At 45.9% G+C, this 20063-nt stretch overlaps 1 protein-coding gene across 2 annotated transcripts in view; it reads right to left on the bottom strand.

Annotated features, from left to right (window-relative positions):
* AVL9 (AVL9 cell migration associated) overlaps window positions 1-16857 on the bottom strand; it is a 478148-nt gene extending 461291 nt beyond the window's left edge. For both annotated transcript variants that reach the window (XR_015309867.1, XM_086964797.1), the window contains exon 1: window positions 16500-16857. Coding sequence is in view for 1 of the 2 variants with exons in the window: in XM_086964797.1 (XP_086820923.1) it covers window positions 16500-16595 (96 nt within the window). In the remaining variant the exon portion in view is untranslated. The remainder of the gene's footprint in view (window positions 1-16499) is intronic.
* Between the last annotated feature and the right edge of the window lie 3206 nt (window positions 16858-20063).

The following is a 20063-nucleotide window of genomic DNA, read 5'->3' as shown; positions in this document are numbered from 1 at the left end:
AGAAGGGGTGGGCGGGAGGAGGAAAATGCGACAATAAGAAGGGGTGGGCGGGAGGTGGAAAATGCGACAATTAGAAGGGGTGGGCGGGAGGAGGAAAATGCGACAATCAGAAGGGGTGGGCGGGAGGAGGAAAAAGCAACAAGGAGTAGGGGTGGACGGGAGGGGGAAAAAGCGACAAGGAGAAGGGGTGGGCAGGAGGGGGAAAAAGCAACAAGGAGAAGGGGTGGGCGGGAGGGGGAAAAAGCAACAAGGAGAAGGGGTGGGCGGGAGGGGGAAAAAGCAACAAGGAGACAGGGTGGGCAGGAGGGGGGAAAAGCAACAAGGAGACAGGGTAGGCGGGAGGGGGAAAAAGCGACGAGAAGGGGTGGGCAGGAGGGGGAAAAAGCGACAAGGAGAAGGGGTGAGCGGGAGGGGGAAAAAGCAACAAGGAGAAGGGGTGGGCGGGAGGGGAAAAAGCGACAAGGAGAAGGGGTGGGCAGGAGGGGGAAAAAGCGACAAGGAGAAGGGGTGGGCAGGAGGGGGAAAAAGCGACAAGGAGAAGGGGTGAGCGGGAGGGGGAAAAAGCAACAAGGAGAAGGGGTGGGCGGGAGGGGGAAAAAGCAACAAGGAGACAGGGTGGGCAGGAGGGGGGAAAAAGCAACAAGGAGAAGGGGTGGGCAGGAGGGGGAAAAAGCGACAAGGAGAAGGGGTGAGCGGGAGGGGGAAAAAGCGACAAGGAGAAGGGGTGGGCGGGAGGGGGAATAAGCGACAAGGAGAAGGGGTGGGTGGAAGGGGGAAAAAGCGACAAGGAGAAGGGGTGGGTGGGAGGGGGAAAAAGCAACAAGGAGAAGGCGTGGGCGGGAGGGGAAAAAAGCAACAAGGAGAAGGGGTGGGCGGGAGGGGGAAAAAGCAACAAGGAGAAGGGGTGGGTGGGAGGGGGAAAAAGCGAGAAGGGGTGGGCGGGAGGGGGAAAAAGCGAGAAGGGGTGGGCGGGAGGGGGAAAAAGCAACAAGGAGAAGGGGTGGGCGGGAGGGGGAAAAAGCAACAAGGAGAAGGGGTGGGCGGGAGGGGGAAAAAGCAACAAGGAGAAGGGGTGGGCGGGAGGGGGAAACAGCAACAAGGAGAAGGGGTGGGCGGGAGGGGGAAACAGCAACAAGGAGAAGGGGTGGGCGGGAGGGGGAAACAGCAACAAGGAGTAGGGGTGGACGGGAGGGGGAAAAAGCGACAAGGAGAAGGGGTGGGCAGGAGGGGGAAAAAGCGACAAGGAGAAGGGGTGAGCGGGAGGGGGAAAAAGCAACAAGGAGAAGGGGTGGGCGGGAGGGGGAAAAAGCAACAAGGAGACAGGGTGGGCAGGAGGGGGGAAAAGCAACAAGGAGACAGGGTAGGCGGGAGGGGGAAAAAGCGACAAGGAGAAGGGGTGGGCAGGAGGGGGAAAAAGCGACAAGGAGAAGGGGTGAGCGGGAGGGGGAAAAAGCAACAAGGAGAAGGGGTGGGCGGGAGGGGAAAAAGCGACAAGGAGAAGGGGTGGGCAGGAGGGGGAAAAAGCGACAAGGAGAAGGGGTGGGCAGGAGGGGGAAAAAGCGACAAGGAGAAGGGGTGAGCGGGAGGGGGAAAAAGCAACAAGGAGAAGGGGTGGGCGGGAGGGGGAAAAAGCAACAAGGAGACAGGGTGGGCAGGAGGGGGGAAAAAGCAACAAGGAGAAGGGGTGGGCAGGAGGGGGAAAAAGCGACAAGGAGAAGGGGTGAGCGGGAGGCGGAAAAAGCGACAAGGAGAAGGGGTGGGCGGGAGGGGGAAAAAGCGACAAGGAGAAGGGGTGGGTTGAAGGGGGAAAAAGCGACAAGTAGAAGGGGTGGGTGGGAGGGGGAAAAAGCAACAAGGGGAAGGCGTGGGCGGGAGGGGAAAAAAGCAACAAGGAGAAGGGGTGGGTGGGAGGGGGAAAAAGCGAGAAGGGGTGGGCGGGAGGGGGAGAAGCGAGAAGGGGTGGGCGGGAGGGGGAAAAAGCGAGAAGGAGTGGGCGGGAGGGGGAAAAAGCGAGAAGGGGTGGGCGGGAGGGGGAAAAAGCGAGAAGGGGTGGGCGGGAGGGGGAAAAAGCAACAAGGAGAAGGGGTGGGCGGGAGGGGGAAAAAGCGAGAAGGGGTGGGCGGGAGGGGGAAAAAGCAACAAGGAGAAGGGGTGGGCGGGAGGGGGAAAAAGCAACAAGGAGAAGGGGTGGGCGGGAGGGGGAAACAGCAACAAGGAGAAGGGGTGGGCGGGAGGGGGAAACAGCAACAAGGAGAAGGGGTGGGCGGGAGGGGGAAACAGCAACAAGGAGTAGGGGTGGACGGGAGGGGGAAAAAGAGACAAGGAGAAGGGGTGGGCAGGAGGGGGAAAAAGCGACAAGGAGAAGGGGTGAGCGGGAGGGGGAAAAAGCAACAAGGAGAAGGGGTGGGCGGGAGGGGGAAAAAGCAACAAGGAGACAGGGTGGGCAGGAGGGGGGAAAAGCAACAAGGAGACAGGGTAGGCGGGAGGGGGAAAAAGCGACAAGGAGAAGGGGTGGGCAGGAGGGGGAAAAAGCGACAAGGAGAAGGGGTGAGCGGGAGGGGGAAAAAGCAACAAGGAGAAGGGGTGGGCGGGAGGGGAAAAAGCGACAAGGAGAAGGGGTGGGCAGGAGGGGGAAAAAGCGACAAGGAGAAGGGGTGGGCAGGAGGGGGAAAAAGCGACAAGGAGAAGGGGTGAGCGGGAGGGGGAAAAAGCAACAAGGAGAAGGGGTGAGCGGGAGGGGGAAAAAGCAACAAGGAGAAGGGGTGGGCGGGAGGGGGAAAAAGCAACAAGGAGACAGGGTGGGCAGGAGGGGGGAAAAAGCAACAAGGAGAAGGGGTGGGCAGGAGGGGGAAAAAGCGACAAGGAGAAGGGGTGAGCGGGAGGGGGAAAAAGCGACAAGGAGAAGGGGTGGGCGGGAGGGGGAATAAGCGACAAGGAGAAGGGGTGGGTTGAAGGGGGAAAAAGCAACAAGGAGAAGGGGTGGGTGGGAGGGGGAAAAAGCAACAAGGAGAAGGCGTGGGCGGGAGGGGAAAAAAGCAACAAGGAGAAGGGGTGGGCGGGAGGGGGAAAAAGCAACAAGGAGAAGGGGTGGGTGGGAGGGGGAAAAAGCGAGAAGGGGTGGGCGGGAGGGGGAAAAAGCGAGAAGGAGTGGGCGGGAGGGGGAAAAAGCGAGAAGGGGTGGGCGGGAGGGGGAAAAAGCGAGAAGGGGTGGGCGGGAGGGGGAAAAAGCAACAAGGAGAAGGGGTGGGCGGGAGGGGGAAAAAGCAACAAGGAGAAGGGGTGGGCGGGAGGGGGAAAAAGCAACAAGGAGAAGGAGTGGGCGGGAGGGGGAAACAGCAACAAGGAGAAGGGGTGGGCGGGAGGGGGAAACAGCAACAAGGAGAAGGGGTGGGCGGGAGGGGGAAACAGCAACAAGGAGAAGGGGTGGGCGGGAGGGGGAAACAGCAACAAGGAGAAGGGGTGGGCGGGAGGGGGAAAAAGTGACACGGAGATGGGGTGGGGGAGAGGGGAAAAAGAAATGGTGCTTCTTTCACAGGGCGAGCAATAGATTGAAGGTAATCGAGATTAAGCAATCTGTGCTTGGTGCATGCTTTAAAACAAAGAAAAGGAAGTGAAGTTGGCATGTGCTGGGCATACAGAAAGCAGTAAAGAAGAGTGACAATGAAGCCAATGAACGGTAAGTAGTAGGAAGGCTCCACACCCTTTATGGTAAACAATATTCATTGCAGCTACAGCGCATGCTCTGTGTGCACGGGAGACCTAAAAACAATGAGATGCAGACCTTCATAACTTTAACGGCTGGGCTTATGGCAAGGACTTATGAAAGGCAGTGAACATCCATCCCTGTGTACTGGGCTAGGAGATTTCCACATAAACACCAGATAATATAGGGATCATGAGGCTCATATAGAGGGCCGTGGACAAGACTCCTAATGGGTCAGGCACAGTAACAGTTGCACCTCAAAAGAGATCTCAGACTCGGATGGGTTTGGGAAGACTTGGCGTGGGGAAAAGGAGGAGAGGTGGGATGCCACGGATTTGTTCGAAGCCAACGGTCGCAGGGATGTGCTTGAGTTCTGAACATGTATTGTCAATTCATTCAAACTGTCACACACAACTGCAAAATGGAAATAAAGTGATTTACTTAAAAAAAATAGAAAAAAATACTGTTGTCAGAATATCTTCTGACATAACTGTATTGTCCTAAATATCACCTACAAAATTACTGCCTAACTGGAGTTAATGACAGAAATCTACACTAGGTGGGACAATATATTTGTAAACAATATTTTGGACACTATTACTTATGCAGATAAAAGTTCTGTATGCAATATTCTGACATACAACCAAGGTGAGCAGTCTATGGTACATATGTGGAAGCAAATGTACAAATGCAGACCATCTGCAAAGTATGATAAATTTCAACTTTGGGTGTGTAGAGGTCAGAATTCCCAGCGGAGTGCTCAATAAGAAAGCTGTATCTGGTGGTGTTTACAACCAATTAATTGCAAGGCCTCAAAAAAAATCATCATCCTCATAGAAGCCTACCAAATTGCTCCACATAATGTGTGATACCTTTGGCCAGTTCACACTTTTTAGCTAGCAGCACACTGGTTTCTGGGATTTGCGATTTTGCTATTTTCCTTTTTTGGCTCCTATGTCTCTGGTAAAGTGATGTTTGCTAATAAGCCAAAACTGCTGCAGGTTTAGAATTTGACATGGGTCTACTAATTACATTTGTATCTGCATGCACCCCAACCCTACTAACTTTCAGAGTCCGCATAGGCAAAGCCATTCATGCATGTAATAAAATGCAAATGAAATAATTTGTAAGAAAATAGAGACAAATATTGTCTGTTAGAAATGGGGGTCTCTAGTGGAGACAGATTTGTGAGAGGCAGCCATAGTCCATTCACGTGCCAGCAACAACTCCTCCCACTACTCTAAATGTAGCCAGGTCTATTCAGCCTGGCTATGAGTCACCCAGGAAAGGCAGGACACACCTCAACCACCTTGTGTCCGTCAAGTGTGAGAATGAACATCCCCTGCTCCTGTCACTCTAAACCCAGACAGTGAAAGACATAAAGGATGGTTAAGCAAGAAAATACTCACTTTCTAAAAGTGTTACAAGGCAACTCCCATGTCCTATGGGACAGACAGACTTTCAATTGTGAAAAACGAAATGCACAGTATTTCACTATCAGGACATGTCACACACACCAGTACATGTCCTACCTTTCACATACACTGCACCCTCCCAAAGGGGTACCTTGGGCCTACCTTAGGGGTGCCTTACATGTGAGAAAAAGGGAAGGGTTGGGTCTGAGTGGGTGCACTTGCCAGGTCGACATCGGCTACTAACTGTGCGCAGATACTGCAGTGGCAGGTCTGAGACACCTTTGAAAAGCTACTTCTGTGGGTGGCTTAATCAGTGCTGCAGGCCCACTGGTAGCAATTCATTTACATGCCTTGGGCACACCTGTGCACATTACTAGGGACTTACTAGTAAATAATATATGCCAATCATGGATATACCAATCAGTGACAATTTCCAGTAGGAGCACTTGCACTTTAGTACTGATCAGCAGTATTAAAGTGTGCAGAAACACTAAACCAGCAAAAACAATATCCAGAGTACCACAAAAACCAGGAGGTCAGAAGCAAAAAGACAGGGGAAACACACCAAAAGATGCCCGGTCTAACATTGCCTGAGTAAACACATGGTCTACTTGAATTATATACATATTTTCAACTCTGAGTATTGATTGCATTTTCATGTTTAGATCCAGCAGTGACTTGATTCCTCCTGAGCACATGAAAAATAAACATGCAAGAGGTGAGAATCAGGTCACTTACAACTAACTCTTAAATGTTCCAGGCGTAAGGAATTTCTCCAAGTTCATAGGAAAACTAGAACTGTAAAATACCTTTACTCGGATTAAGTAGAGAAATCAAAGTAGTACTCGGTCGTAGTCGTAGTAAATCTTTGCTGCCGTTGCAGATAGGCAAGGAGATAGTTGGAGATTTAATTTAGATTGATTTTTTTCCATTTGGCAGCACCATAAAACTTAAACCTAAAGTGCCCTACTATAATTAGTTCAGAAAATATGTCGGAAAGTTAAATAACCCATTTTCTCATATATGCAAGAAGGAAGGGAACCAATTAGAGGGGAAAAAAGGTTTTCAAATATATTTTCAAATCTGGCAATTTTCCTAACCCCCGAATATAATGCATGTTTTCTGGAATGTGGAGATTCTGCATACATATGGTTGGAGAAAACAGTCCGAAACCCGAAATATGCATAAAAACAATGTAATCTCCCTTCGTTTCTGAAATTGCTAAGGAAAGCATGCATATTCCTGTGAATTTTGCGAAAGAGTGAGTCATAAATCTGTGTCAAGAATAGACATGCCCCTACCATAGTAGCTGGAAGTAGGGTGCTAAAAATCACACGTAATAATAATCATGCTGGAGTTCAGAAGGTGACTGAGCAATAAAGATTCCTTTAAATGTTGTTTTTATTTCCTTACATTGGCTGTGCCTTCGAAGACAAATGTAAATGTCTTCTGACAAATTGCTGTTGGTCTATTTATGTATTTATTAAACACACAACAACATTCACATACCTGTAAATAACTGTACAAGTATGTCAAAATATAGCAGGAGTTAAGAGAGCATAAAGGAAGTACATTTTTTGTAATTCTGAAGTGTGATGCAAACAAAAGTTTTAGTAGGATCACAACAAATCAAAACACTTAACTTGGTGATGTGCAAATGTGCAATGATAACTACTTGTTAAATCCAGATTTTCTCACAATATTGTTAGTGCTATATAGTTTTATCCATACAACTGCATGTCAGTGCGAATTCGGTGGCCTTTTCAATGGAAAATGTTCTGCCTACATGACAGTGTGTCTACCACAACACGATTTTGTAATACATGTGCAGTAGTGCACTCCAAAATGCAGCACGGATTACGAACCATATCCTTACCACGGTCATGAGGAATGGGCATGGCTCATTTGCTATACCTATTCTTAGTGCACCTCTTGGGTTTTTCCTCAGTCGCTAAGACTTCAGTGATGTAACATTGCGGGCAGCACTCCCCACTCCAAAAATTGTTGCAGCTCCACTGTCCTTACGCATCCCTGATGGTGCAGATGCTTTGTGAATTGAGCCCATAATGTGTAAGTGAATCAGCTATATTATTTTCCTGGCCATTCACACACTATATTCTAAGAGACAGTGACCCCATGTCTTTAATATTATTACTGGCTTGATTAGGAAGCCAGTAAAAAGTCTCGACAGTGTGACAGGGTGGCATAGGATATGAAACAAACACGCACTACATTTTACAGACTCATCCGATTAAGGCTACTGCCTTTCACAGGGGCGGATACATGGTCGAAGGCAGCTGCTTGAGACGGAAGAGAAACGTCATCTCTTCTCTCTTCTCTCAACACTGCACAGCGTTTTGATAAACATGATATGTGCCAGCAGCCACAAGGCCATTTCCTCTGATGAGATTCCCACGTCATGCGATGGGCTGTACTGAAGATCAGGCCACAGATCATATCAGCGTTCAAATTAGTGATTCTGAAACATAAACATTCCTGTGTTCTTTTGGTTACGAAGTGTTTGAAGATGTACGATTCTTGTTTATCAACATCAGGTGACCGACTGTAAAGACGAACATATTTATAAGCTGCCCGGTTTATGCTTAATGACACGTGCAGTAGAAACGTTTGTCACGGAATAAATAAACTGTGGATTCGAATGTCACCTGACAGTGGACGGCAATGTACTTGACAAGAGATCCATCGACAAGAAGGAAGGACTAGAGCCAGTTCTGGGGAATTAATGTTGAGCAGCGAGAGAGGAGAAACAATAGATTAACTGCATTGCTAAAGAAAGAGAGAGTGCGGCAGACAGAAACCAGGCAGGCCCAGAGGGTAGCAGGCCAGGGAGAGGTGGAGGCAGGGGTACTCACTAAGGCCTGCGAGCTTGAAGATAATCAAGTGTAAAATCCTTCATAAATTACAAAAATTCTTTATGTGCGTCTGGTAGCCTACGTCACAGTTGGGTGAAAGGTGCTTTTCTGATTAATACAGGAGATTTCAGAAACAAAGGAACGATAAAAGACATCTCCACTGACCCCCACTGATGCTGCAAGGGTAGAGCTTCGCCAACGGTCTGACTGGGAGATAGGTTTAAAAATCGACCCACAAACAGGCAACAAAGCACACCGTGTAAACTGTTAGATACTATGATGAAGCAGCGAACGATGATTGGCTGAGAGTCGCTAACATAAGGTGGTGTTTAATCAAAAGTATATATGCTGGCAGACAGACCTCGACATGGAGCATCTCCTGTGAAGAAGGGTGGTCATTTCATGGCTTGTTGCTCCACTAGGATACAACCAGAAATGGGTCAGGCAGCTTCAACAGGGGCCTAAGTGGGTAACAGTGAGCAGAGAAGATGTGCTTTGAGTCTCTGAAAGATAATGATCTGGGAAATTTCCAGCTGTGGTCCTACTTCTGGAGGATTGCAGCTCATGGAGGAAGAAACACAGTCCCGAACATTGGAAGCATATGTGGACAAGAGTGATGGGCCATCAAGGGAGTAGAGACGCCATGAACACTTCAGGGCACTAGGGACAATAGCCCTGTCAGTGACACCAGATCAGGAACAAGGCCGCAGGGTTTAACAGTGTTCTGCCCACTGCTTAATTCACTCACAGAGATTCTTAGCAGCCAACACTGCTTTATAACCCCTGAACCTTACAGGGACTAGGAAGATTTCTGTACAGGAGTTAACATTCCACACCATCTCACTTAATATAAGGTGAAGGAGCTAGAGTTAATGAAGCAGCAATCGTGAACCTATTGGAGGAGAAACACACTTCTGAGAGACAATGCCGCATGACATGGCAAAATGTGGGACCTAGAAACAGTAGTGTACACGTACACGTACACACACACAAAGAAACACACACACACACACCCTCTCTGTTGGACTGCTCAAATTAAATTGCAGCAACACCCAACACAGGATGCCAACATGTTTCAGCCTTCAATCAGACAAAATATGTATAAACTAGTTACTATTACAAAGGATATCGATTGGTGCCTAAGAATCAGGTGATAGAAGAACTATAAGCACTAAAGGATTTTTGAGGAAGTCAGTCCTCAAGAGTGTCTCATATACTTCAATGAGACAATGATAGAGAATGTTAGTGACCAGAAATGGTTTGCCACGTTTGAAGAAAATGATGTGTTTATCTCAAATGAAGGACTAGAGTTTAGGAGCACAATATGCAAAGAAGCTGAAAACTGCAGCGATTTAAGAACGCATATCTAAGCCAGTGCTTAATTTGAGCAGGAGCTTTCAGGTGCTCAGCACCTGCACTTCTTTCACAGGGCCGGGGCTACATTTTCTGACTCTGCACGTGGTGGTCTCAACATTAATTGTTCAATTTAAAAATAAAAAGAATAACATACATTGCATGGTTTCTGGCTGGTAAATGTTAATAGACAGGCCAGCATATGCCTGTCCAGGCAGGCATTATTGTGTATTACCAAGTTAGTGATGATGTCATCTCGCCGATCACAAATCCAAGAAGTCCTCGACAAACTATGTCTTGCATTCTATTCCCAGAGTCTGCTGCACCATGCCACTGAAAGAGCCTAAGCCTTCCATTGGATAATTGTTGCTGGTGGCTGGCTCAAGACAGAGTTGAGGCAAGGACGCTGCGAGAGCGCATTTGGAACTTGGGAGTGAGGGCTCTTGAGGAAGAATAAACTAAAGTAAGTGTGGACTTTCCACTTGCTGTGTAGACAGAGTAGCATATTCTGCAGCCCTGCATTGCTGCTATCCTCAACGTGCTCGATGCGGCTGTGGCCCAACACAACTTGTGTGCGCCATGGCGTCACCTGTTGAATCTGTGCGCTGCACCCCAGCATGGTAATTGCTGAGCGTGCGTGAATCCAGTAGGCACCTCAGCCAAATTTACCGGCATTGGCAGCATTACGGCTGGGGACAATGCCTGTGCTGTAGCAGGCAGGGTCACAGCAAGCTTAGCAGTGGATGCCAATACCGTCGCCTTCCCTGGATCTACTAATTACAGGTAGCACTAGTAGTGACATTACCTGCTATGCTCGAGCAGCTACCTGGTCTGCAAATAACCCAGTTACACTGCACTGAATAATATATGTTAAAAAAAAATTCATTTGGTGTACATTTTTTTTGCACTTGGTGTAGGTAAGAAAGTAAAACACATGTCGTCTTCCTCTTCTTTAGGAAAGACAACAGGAAAACACAGGTTAAAATAGCAAGGACATGTACAGGCTGAGGACAGGGGTCACAGGCAGCAGCAGTGTTATAGATGAGAGGGAGAGAAGGAGTAAAGAGGAGAAAGAAACAACAGGAGAGGAGAGAGATAAGACGGAGCTAAGTAGAAGAAAAGGAGAGCAAATCAGATACAAAGAGAAAGCAGCCATGATGTGAAGAAGAGAGCATTACGAAGAGAGAAGATAGAAGATAGAATGAAAGAATGTAGAGGACAGGACAAAGGAAACAAAGCAGACAAATGATAAAACGGAGACACAGCTAATCACGGCTAGAAGAGTGATCTTAAAGAGCCAAGATTGAGGGGAGAGAGAGCAGAGCATGGATAAAAGTGAAGAGGAAAAAAGGGCAGGGGTAGACTGAATAGAGAGCAAATCAGAAATGCAGGGAATAAGGTAACACACCAGGTGTGACAAAGATGATAGAAAATTAGAGAGGTTAGAAGATAGACTCTTAGAGCAAAGACGTAGGGGACAGACAACAGATCAAGGTTAAAAGATAGAGACTGAGGCAGTGAGAGTGTTGAAAGTGGGGCTTACCGGAGGAAGAAGTGAGCTGTGGCCGCCTTTGCAAAATTGTCAGCACCTGCACTTCTTTTTTTACAAATTAAGCACAGATCTAAGCAACAAAGTTTTCGGGCCTTAGAACCATTTCCATGCACAGAGTTTGTGAGTTTACGCATATCAGAAAAATATCTTTGCAGTTCTTTTTTCCTAGTGTGATCAAACATTTTTGTGTCGTCTTTTTTTTAACACATGGTATTTACCATTCAATTCCCCACACTTTATGCAACATTTATATCCTGGGCATTCAGGTGCACGTTTTAAAGTGCATATAATAAAGGTTCATGAATTCCTATAATTTTACGACTGTGTGGTGTTCAACTTATTGCTGTGGAATTTTCCTGACCATTCTCCTGAAAGACACTTGGGAACAACTTCTAAAAGCAGAAATTATGACAAGTGTACTTCTGCGCACTCCGCACAGGTTCCTCAGTGGTAGATTATATCTACACATGCAGAATACACAGACAGACGTTTCACCGTAGTGGTCCACTTCTAGGAGACTCATACAAGATTTATCACGTATGAAGTTCGGACTTGTACATCTTACAAGATTTTGTGAAATGGACCTTTGTGCTACTTAGAGTAAAGAGGCAGACATATTAGCAAGTTAGTTTCCAGCTTTCACATAAAGTGGATGCAGTCCATGGCATGAAGGAACAACCGTACCACATAGGTCGAGGGCTCAGAACATTAAAAACAATTTCTCTGAAACTAGACCGAGTCCTACAACACCAACATCACTCCCCTACCCCTCCCGAAACTTCGAGGAGGGAAACAGAAAGTGAACTCACCATAAAACATCCCTTGCTCCAAAGAGAGGAGGTTTGTTCAGAACTCAATAATATCATGTGTCTCTATTGCCCAAATTCAACATAAATTCGTGAAGAGCCCAGATGAGGTTCTGGCACGCCACATACCCCATTGGTGGAACTTCCCAGAACTCCCCCAACTCATACCATGGACGTCTGCTGGATAGCGCAAACACATGACAAGTCACTGTGGAACGATTGTACTTTGATTCTGGCAGCATACACAGTGCTCATCGGCTCTAAAAGCACGTTACTGTACTACATGCATACATGTATAGGTGGAGAAAGTAAACATACAGGCAGTTACTGCTTAATTACAGAGCACACAGACTCAGTCTTTCTGATCAAAGCTGAAGCATGCACAAAATGGAGCGCACATAAATATCTGATGCTCAGCCTGACAACTCTGCTGACATCTTTTAACGTGCAAAGTAAGAGAAAGGTAAAGTAGCCAAGCACACATTTCGCTGAATCCGTCTCGCTACCCACCCACCAAAATCCTTTCTTCGCCTGGCAGAGAAAGTCACCTACACGAAATGACATTAACGTGCCTAACTGAGTGCAAACTACCAGAAACCGTTTTTGCTTTCACTGTAAATATTCTCAAGATTGTGTTTAAACTGAGCACTACATGCAGACTGCGTGACACCACGTGTTAACTGTACAGATCGATAGGCCACTTCACCGCCTCCTGAAAGTATGTGTTTGCCATCATTACATATCGATCCCCTAAGCACAATATTCCTCCTGTCATCCCTAGTCGGACCTCATAACCGACTGCGTTCAGAAAAGGTGTATTATTTTGCTGTCACATTTTTTGTCTACACATGGCGTTGGTAAAAATATGTATTAAATCCCGACAACGTGCGAAGATTGCTGAGCTTCCTGTTCGAGGAATTCATCTTTAGAGCCATCTAGGAGTGTGGGCTTGTGTTTAGCAATGGAGATAGTTTATTTTAACGATAAATCAACCTACTTCTATTATAGTAAACGGTGCATTACATTTATTAAGCAGTGTAAGCTGATCAATGGAGATGTATGTAATTGCTATAACCCGCTCACCATGTATGAATTTCAATTGTGGACCCAACCCTTTCTGCTTACTCTCATCGCACCAAGAACATGGTTCATAAACGCCTCACTGAACCCCCACATACTTTGTACACATGCAGTTGACAAGAGAGGAGCGAGCAATCCAGAATGACATGGAATGTCACTTTCAGCAGAGGGTCACCCTCTGGAGCATCACCGATCAACTGCAGCCCAGTCCTGCACTGGGATTTAAGGCAGTGCAAACACATTTGGTTACAATGGGATAAGTAAGGTGCAGCATTCGGCCTATGTCGGAGGACACTGACCATAAAGGTTTTCTTTATAAAAAATGAATACCAACATGTTTGTCGACTTACAAAAGTTGGAATGCAGAAAGAGAAATACACTTCTAGTGGCTTGGACCCTCTTAGTCCCATCGGTTTCTAGGGGACTGGTTGTCCTGGTCGCAGGTGGTTCTGGTGGTGTGGCTACATTAGTGCTCCGCACTTCTGGTGGCTTGGCTCCACTAGTGCCACAGGCTTCCTGGTGGCTTAGCTCTCACTTCCGGAGGCGTGGCTCCTATAATTCTTTAGGCTCCTAGTAGATAGGAATCCCTAGTCCCATGCACTTCAAGTGCAGTGGTTTCCCTGTCCAGTGCAAGCATGGATCTCCAGATCACAAGTGCTTCACGTGGCCTTGCACTTCTGACCTGGGGGTTTCTAGTGATTGGTTCTCCTTGTCCTACGTCTTCCTAGACTTGCATTTCCTAATTCCATATGCTTCTAGTGGCTTAGGTTTCTATTCAATCAGCCAGTCACACATAAATAACACGGATAGGACGGCAACAGAATCTAAATCTAGGACAGCATGACCAGGGAGAGGGATACATTTTAATGAGGACAGAGTTCACCGATTTCAGATTGCAGATCAATTTATGAGAATGCAGTCTCTTCACAATGCCTGACAGACTAGACCTAATCCTCAGGTGGATTTAGCAACATCATTAGTAAAGAGTTTCCGATCTTCGATACGCAACAAATTCACAAATAGTTTTTCTTAGGCAGTGCAGAGGAATATGGAATATGCATCTTACATTATCTGCAACTTTCCATTTCCCACACTACTTCCCTAAAATAATCCAGAACATTACTTTTTAAGAAATTCCTCACAAAACTGAATTGATTCACCTGCTCCATCTGTCAGGGAGCTGTAAAAAAAAAAAAACCTCAGTTCAGCTAGTTGCTTATTGCCATAAAAGAGTAGAGATCCCTTCCTAATCATCATCACCCAATGTGATGTGTGTCAGCACCCAGGAGTAAAGACCTACCTATGTTAACTTCACTACCATCCATTTCCAATGACAATAATAAAGTAAAAAAGGTCGGATTCCAATGTTGATTTCCTGATCACTCCATCTTCAACACTGAAAGCTTTTGTCCCTGAAAGCACTTCAATCCTAATGAGTCGTATGATGTACCCACCACTTTACAGAACTCACTTATGTGTGTCTTATTGGTTATCACTAAATATCCTACAACTTCGTTACTATAAGTTTGCTGCATGCATACTCCATGAAGTTGGCTTGATGATCAATGAGTGGAGAATGGTGAGACATGTAGACACACATAACAACATACTACATATACGAGTTATGTTTACTACAAGGAATGGTTGCAGTATTCATGGATATCAGTAGTACAGGCAGCAGCAAAATTATTGAAATACGAGGAATGGTTGAGATGTTCTCAGATCTTTACGTTACCTGTATTCCATGTCATAGTGCTTGGGGTGGTGATGTTAGGATGGAATTTTGGTGTTGATTCTAGCTTTGGAGAGTTAGTGAGTTTGTGCAGGATCAGATGGGCCTTTAGGGCATTCTGGCACTGGCAAAAGGGCTGGTCTGATAGGTCAGTTTGTTGGCCTTTTTTTACTGGGTGCTTGTTGAATCTGTTGTTACTGTTGATTTTCCTGATATTACCACTAACATTACCTTCAGAAATCACAAACACATGAAGTTTCTCTTACCATGCAAAACACCTATATAGCATGACTTTACAAGTTCGAAAGTACTACGCTTTGCAACGTGGCCTACCCTTTTTTTTTTTTTTAAGGTATTTCATTTGCTAACGGGTCCCACTTTTATTTTGGTGCCGGACATTATTTTCTTTCCCAGTCTAACCCTGGTTTAAGTGTTTGTTTACATACCACAGGGGAGGGATTGGCCAGCAAGTGGCGTGAGAGAGTAAGAGTTCCTTAGAAGCACATTAAGCATTAGCGATCACTAAATGTAGAAGAACTAAATGTTAGCCATCAACACACGCACGCTGCAGTACATTACCTTTAACCATCACTACATGAAAGTTTTAGCATATGATGTGTTAGCCCATACTATATGAAGGCTGCAGTACTATAGGGATTAGCCATCTCCAAATGCATTTTGTATTCCATAAAGCGATTACCATCACCACATGCAGTTAGTGGAACATCAAGGACTGGCCATCACCAAATGAACATAGGGTATTAACCATTGTCATATGCAGGTTGTGGTAAGCCAAGCAGAGCCAAACACAAAAGTCAGGTTACAGTAGCAACATAAAAAGCGGGCAGGGGTATATCAAGCACTAGCCAAGACCAACTGCCATTTGTTGTGCATCAAGTGCACGCCATAATCAAGCGGTGCCCGTTACCATATACTCATTCTAATACTTCAAACACTGATCATCACAACACACAGAGTTTGCCTAAAAATAATTTCCCAGCTTAAAAGCAATGAGTACTCCTGATGCAGAGCCCTCGTTCCTTCCTATATCCTACGAATGCCAATTTATGCTATCAGGTCCAGAACTGAAGCAGTGGGCAAACCACCTACGACTATCAGTGCCATCGACAACCCCTAAAACCTCTCCCATAACATAAAGCTCACACTGAAACAGAACTGTTCACAAGTCTCCTGGACGTCTATTCCTGCTGGGTTAGAATTCTAATGGAGCTGAAAAATGTACCTTCAGAAACGATCTGGGAATGGCCGTTAAAAGGCAGACAAGTGTCCCAATAATATCTATATGTATAGAAACAGGAGCATCAGGTAAAGACACGAAAACAGCTGCCTGCAACGAAAACTAGAGTCATCTGCATATACGTACGACTCAAAGCATCAGTTCGTAAGACTAATATTTTGGAATATGTCTCATATACAAGTTGTTCTTACGTAAACAATGGAACAACACACTATTAGTTCCCAAACAAAATTGTCTTCAATTCATACATTACACAAGTTGAACAGGCCTCATCGTTGGGCTATTTGACAAACACGATTATTAATACTAGAGGCTGCAGAGACGAACGAGTGGCCGTGTAACCATTAAACGACGATCGTGCCGCTGAATTTTAATTTGACGTAGCCAAAAAGTGGATTTTTTTGTTGCATACTTATATTGCGCGAACTAGACCCGAAGGTATTGGAGCGCTATACATGAGCACCGTATTTACAATACACATTCAGGCAAGGATGTGGACAGGACCTGGAGGCTCGAACCCTGGTTTTCAGCACCAAAGTCGTTTGGAACGAGTCTCACACACTCAACGCAAACCTCACTCTTGAGTGGCACCATAAACAGTCAGACACGTGAAAGCGCCCATCCGTCTAACAACATCGCATTAAGTCCAATCCTCTCAAAATACGCCGGAGTGGTCCCTGTCTCTCATTGTAGCTGTGAAATGCGAAGATACGAGGTATGTGCTCACCTGGCAGCCCTTCTTGTGATGGAATCCCACCACCACGATGTGCAGCACGGGGGGGCCGCCCTTGCCCGGGAGGAGCTGCTCTTCCTGGCTCTCCATGGCAGGTGATGCTGGGGATGCCCACGGATCCCCTCCGAAGGGCCCCTCAGGAGATCTCTTGGCCGCTCGGCTGCCCTTCTGCGAGGAGAGTAAAAGAGCGGTTCACAAAGGAGGCTCTGGAGATGGGGGATGACCCGGGCACCTGGGTATCGAGCTGAGCTGTCAGATACGAGCCCGCAGCAGCAACACAGCGTGAGCCGGAGCGCAGGCGCACTCCTCCATTCGCAAGCGGTGACACACTCATAATCACAGGAGCAGGCTCTCTAGCCACGCCCCTCCCTCTCTCCATTCAGAACCCTCTGACGTCAGGGTACGTCGCCGAGCGTCATGACTAATACTCTGGTCAGACTGCCTTTAACGAATGGAAGCCAGAAGCCACCATCTTTGTGTTCCAGGAGCTTTCCCTTGTAGTGCCACAGCTTCCTCAACTTGCGGGAGCGACGTAAATACTTTTGTAAAGCGTAGTTTTAATGTAGTAAATAAATAAATGTTTCGATATTGAGACACTTACAAAAACTTTGCCAGTAAAATGTAATTCAATATCGATATTTAGCTTGGCGAGCATTATAATCACAACAGCTTAATTGCACGTCACGCTAAGAGCTATTTCGGTCCGGTGTAATGACGTTAACTGTTTACAAGTCTTTCATATCAAAAATAAATCTCAGAAATATATAAAAGATTTCAAATTTAATATAATATTTTTCTCATTTGAATTTATATCATAGATGGATTAGTCCATAAAAGAAAAGCTTGAGTTTCTGGCCCCGTTAAATTGAATTAGACAGTTGAAGTGTGCACAACAGATTTTTGTTTTTAATTCTAATCAATCAAACAATCAATAAGGGTTTTGTAAAGCATGCTACTCACCTGTTAGGGTCTCAAGGCGCTTGGGAGGGTAGCTCCTTTGGGGTCATTTGAAGAGCCAAGTCTTGAGGTCTTTCCTGAAATGGACCAGTGTCGGGCTTCCCCGGATGTGGATGGGCCGCTCGTTCCATGTCTTGGTTGCAAGGTAGGAGAAAGACCTTCCACCTGCTCTTGTTCCTGTAGAAGCATGGGGCTGTGGCTAGGGAGAGGTCGGCTGATTGTAGGTTTCTCTTGGGTGTGTGGAAGGAGAGGTAGTTGTTGAGGTACAATGTTGTGGAGGGCCTTGTATGTGTGCGTGAGCAGCTTGAAAGATAGTAATCAGCAAAAGACTGGTGATGGTCTATACTGAACACTGAAGACTGAGCAAGGAAAGGAGCCTATGTGTCAGAACTTAAATGTGTGTAGATGAAAGGAAATGAATCCCATCAGCCCACCCATATGGCGGAGCCTCGTCATCTGGGATTGTAACAGGTCAAGGTATAGATAAGGAGACACACCTGATGATATTGTGTGTACCTCCAATAAGCCAAGACCTCCAGTGGTAGATCCGACCCAGAGTGTTGCGTGTGGGTATGATGGTGTGGGAAAGTAAGATTGCAGTGAGAAAGAAGTGTGAACAAAAAACAAAATGTGCTACTTTAAATTTGCTACCATGATGTAAGAAGAAACTTTAATGGGAATAAATCATGGTGTCAAGATTAAAAAGAAGAAGTGTATGACAGTCTGAAATAATGACTGTCCAAACTAGATAGTACAATGGTCAACATGTTTCTGGAAGCAGGGGAGTCTCCCCTACCAGGCTTTCATCAGGACCTTGGAAATACACTATTGCAATAATGTACAGAAATCAAAAGTAAATTTCGTTACCAAATAATACCGGATACTATACCGTTCGCGAGATACTTTCTGCGTCGGTGTATCCAGAATTTCTAAAGGATTCTTTCCTAAAAAAATCCAAAACACACGGATATTTAACAACTATATCTGACACAGACAGAATGTGCTTACTGTCAAAAAAAGGAGTTTTCTTTAAATTTGCTTCTAAGTCAACCTTCATAAAGATAGCAAAAAAAGAATTTTATAAATGTTGTTTTACTCACCCAAATATTCTTGGGAGTAAACCTCACCTCTCCTGGCCACTGCTCAGGAAATGGAGGCCCGCTCTGTAGTAATGGAAAATGATTATTTACAAATATGTAGGTTATCCTATCAAAGTGAAGCCCAACAAGTAAATATCCATTACATGTGCTCTCTTAAAGGAGCAATCAGAAAACCTTGGTATATAGTCACTTTAAATTGGAAACGGCTGAAAAACCAAGGGCCGTCACTAAATGTGGAATAAAGATGTAATATTTCAGAGACACAGAGCTATGGTATGTCCTAGGAGGCTGCTCTTGTTAATGTTATCTATATCAAAAGTGTGTGACCTGGACTAGAAATAACTAGAAGATTGAAAGATCACGATTAAGGAAATTGTCGAAATAGTTTATAGCTTAGCTCCTCTATGGCATCCCTTTTATCTAAACTTGTTCTTAAAGAAAAGATGGAGTAGCTATTATCGTAAAAAAACGTTCTTGAGTAAAGCGAAATTGCATTACAACATGCACACGGTTAAAACCAAACGAGACGTCCTGTCGCACCTCACCTGTCTGTCGGTACCTCTGGCTTCGTCCTGAGCCAAGGGGGAGGTACCGACGTGACGGTGCTCAGTTGCTAATAACGCGTCTCCTGGCCAATCGTGACGCCGTCGTCGGTCATCTGACCGGCGGACCAGGTTAGAAACAGCTTAAAAAGGGGCTTGAAAACTATCGCTTAGTGACCAACTAGCGGATTGGTGCAACTTACAACAGGGAACTGCTGATTGGTCCTCTCACGGCCAGCAATAGTCTTATCACGAAACATGGTGCTCAGTTGATAATAACGCGTCTCTTAGCCAAACATGAAACCGTCATCGGTCATCTGACCGGCGGACCTATGTGGAGACGGCTTGAAAGAGGCTTGAAAAATATCGTCTATGACCAACTAGCGGATTGGTGCAATTCACAAAAGGGAACTGTTGATTGGTCCTCTCACGGCCAATAATAGTCGTACCACAAAAAATTAAGTAGCACAACCCCGCTAAATATGCGGGAGTGGCTTGAGTTAATCCCGTATGTCAAAAAAACTATATTCATTGGAGAGATACTGATCGATTGCTCATTGCACAATGAAGATGATAACAGACGAGCGGGAATAGCGCCCGAATTATAAGTCTCGTTCTGAAAAACCATCAGAAACATGTTGACCACTGTACTATCATACACTTCTTCTTTTTAATCTTGACACCATGATTTATTCCCATTAAAGTTTCTTCTCACATCATGGTAGCCAATTTTAAGTAGCACATTTTGTTTTTTGTTCACACTTCTTTCTCACTGCAATCTTACTTTCCCACACCATCATACCCACACACAACACTCTGGGTCGGATCTACCACTGGAGGTCTTGGAGAATTGGAGAAACACACAATATCATCAGGTGTGTCTCCTTATCTATACCGTGACCTGTTACAATCTCAGATGACGAGGCTCCGCCATATGGGTGGGCTGATGGGATTAATTT

Source organism: Lissotriton vulgaris, chromosome 4_1 (genome assembly GCF_964263255.1).
Source record: "Lissotriton vulgaris chromosome 4_1, aLisVul1.2, whole genome shotgun sequence".
In the NCBI taxonomy this organism is placed as follows: domain Eukaryota; kingdom Metazoa; phylum Chordata; class Amphibia; order Caudata; family Salamandridae; genus Lissotriton; species Lissotriton vulgaris.
The sequence above is the reverse complement of the archived record's forward strand: the minus strand, read 5'-3'. Positions and strand labels throughout refer to the sequence as shown.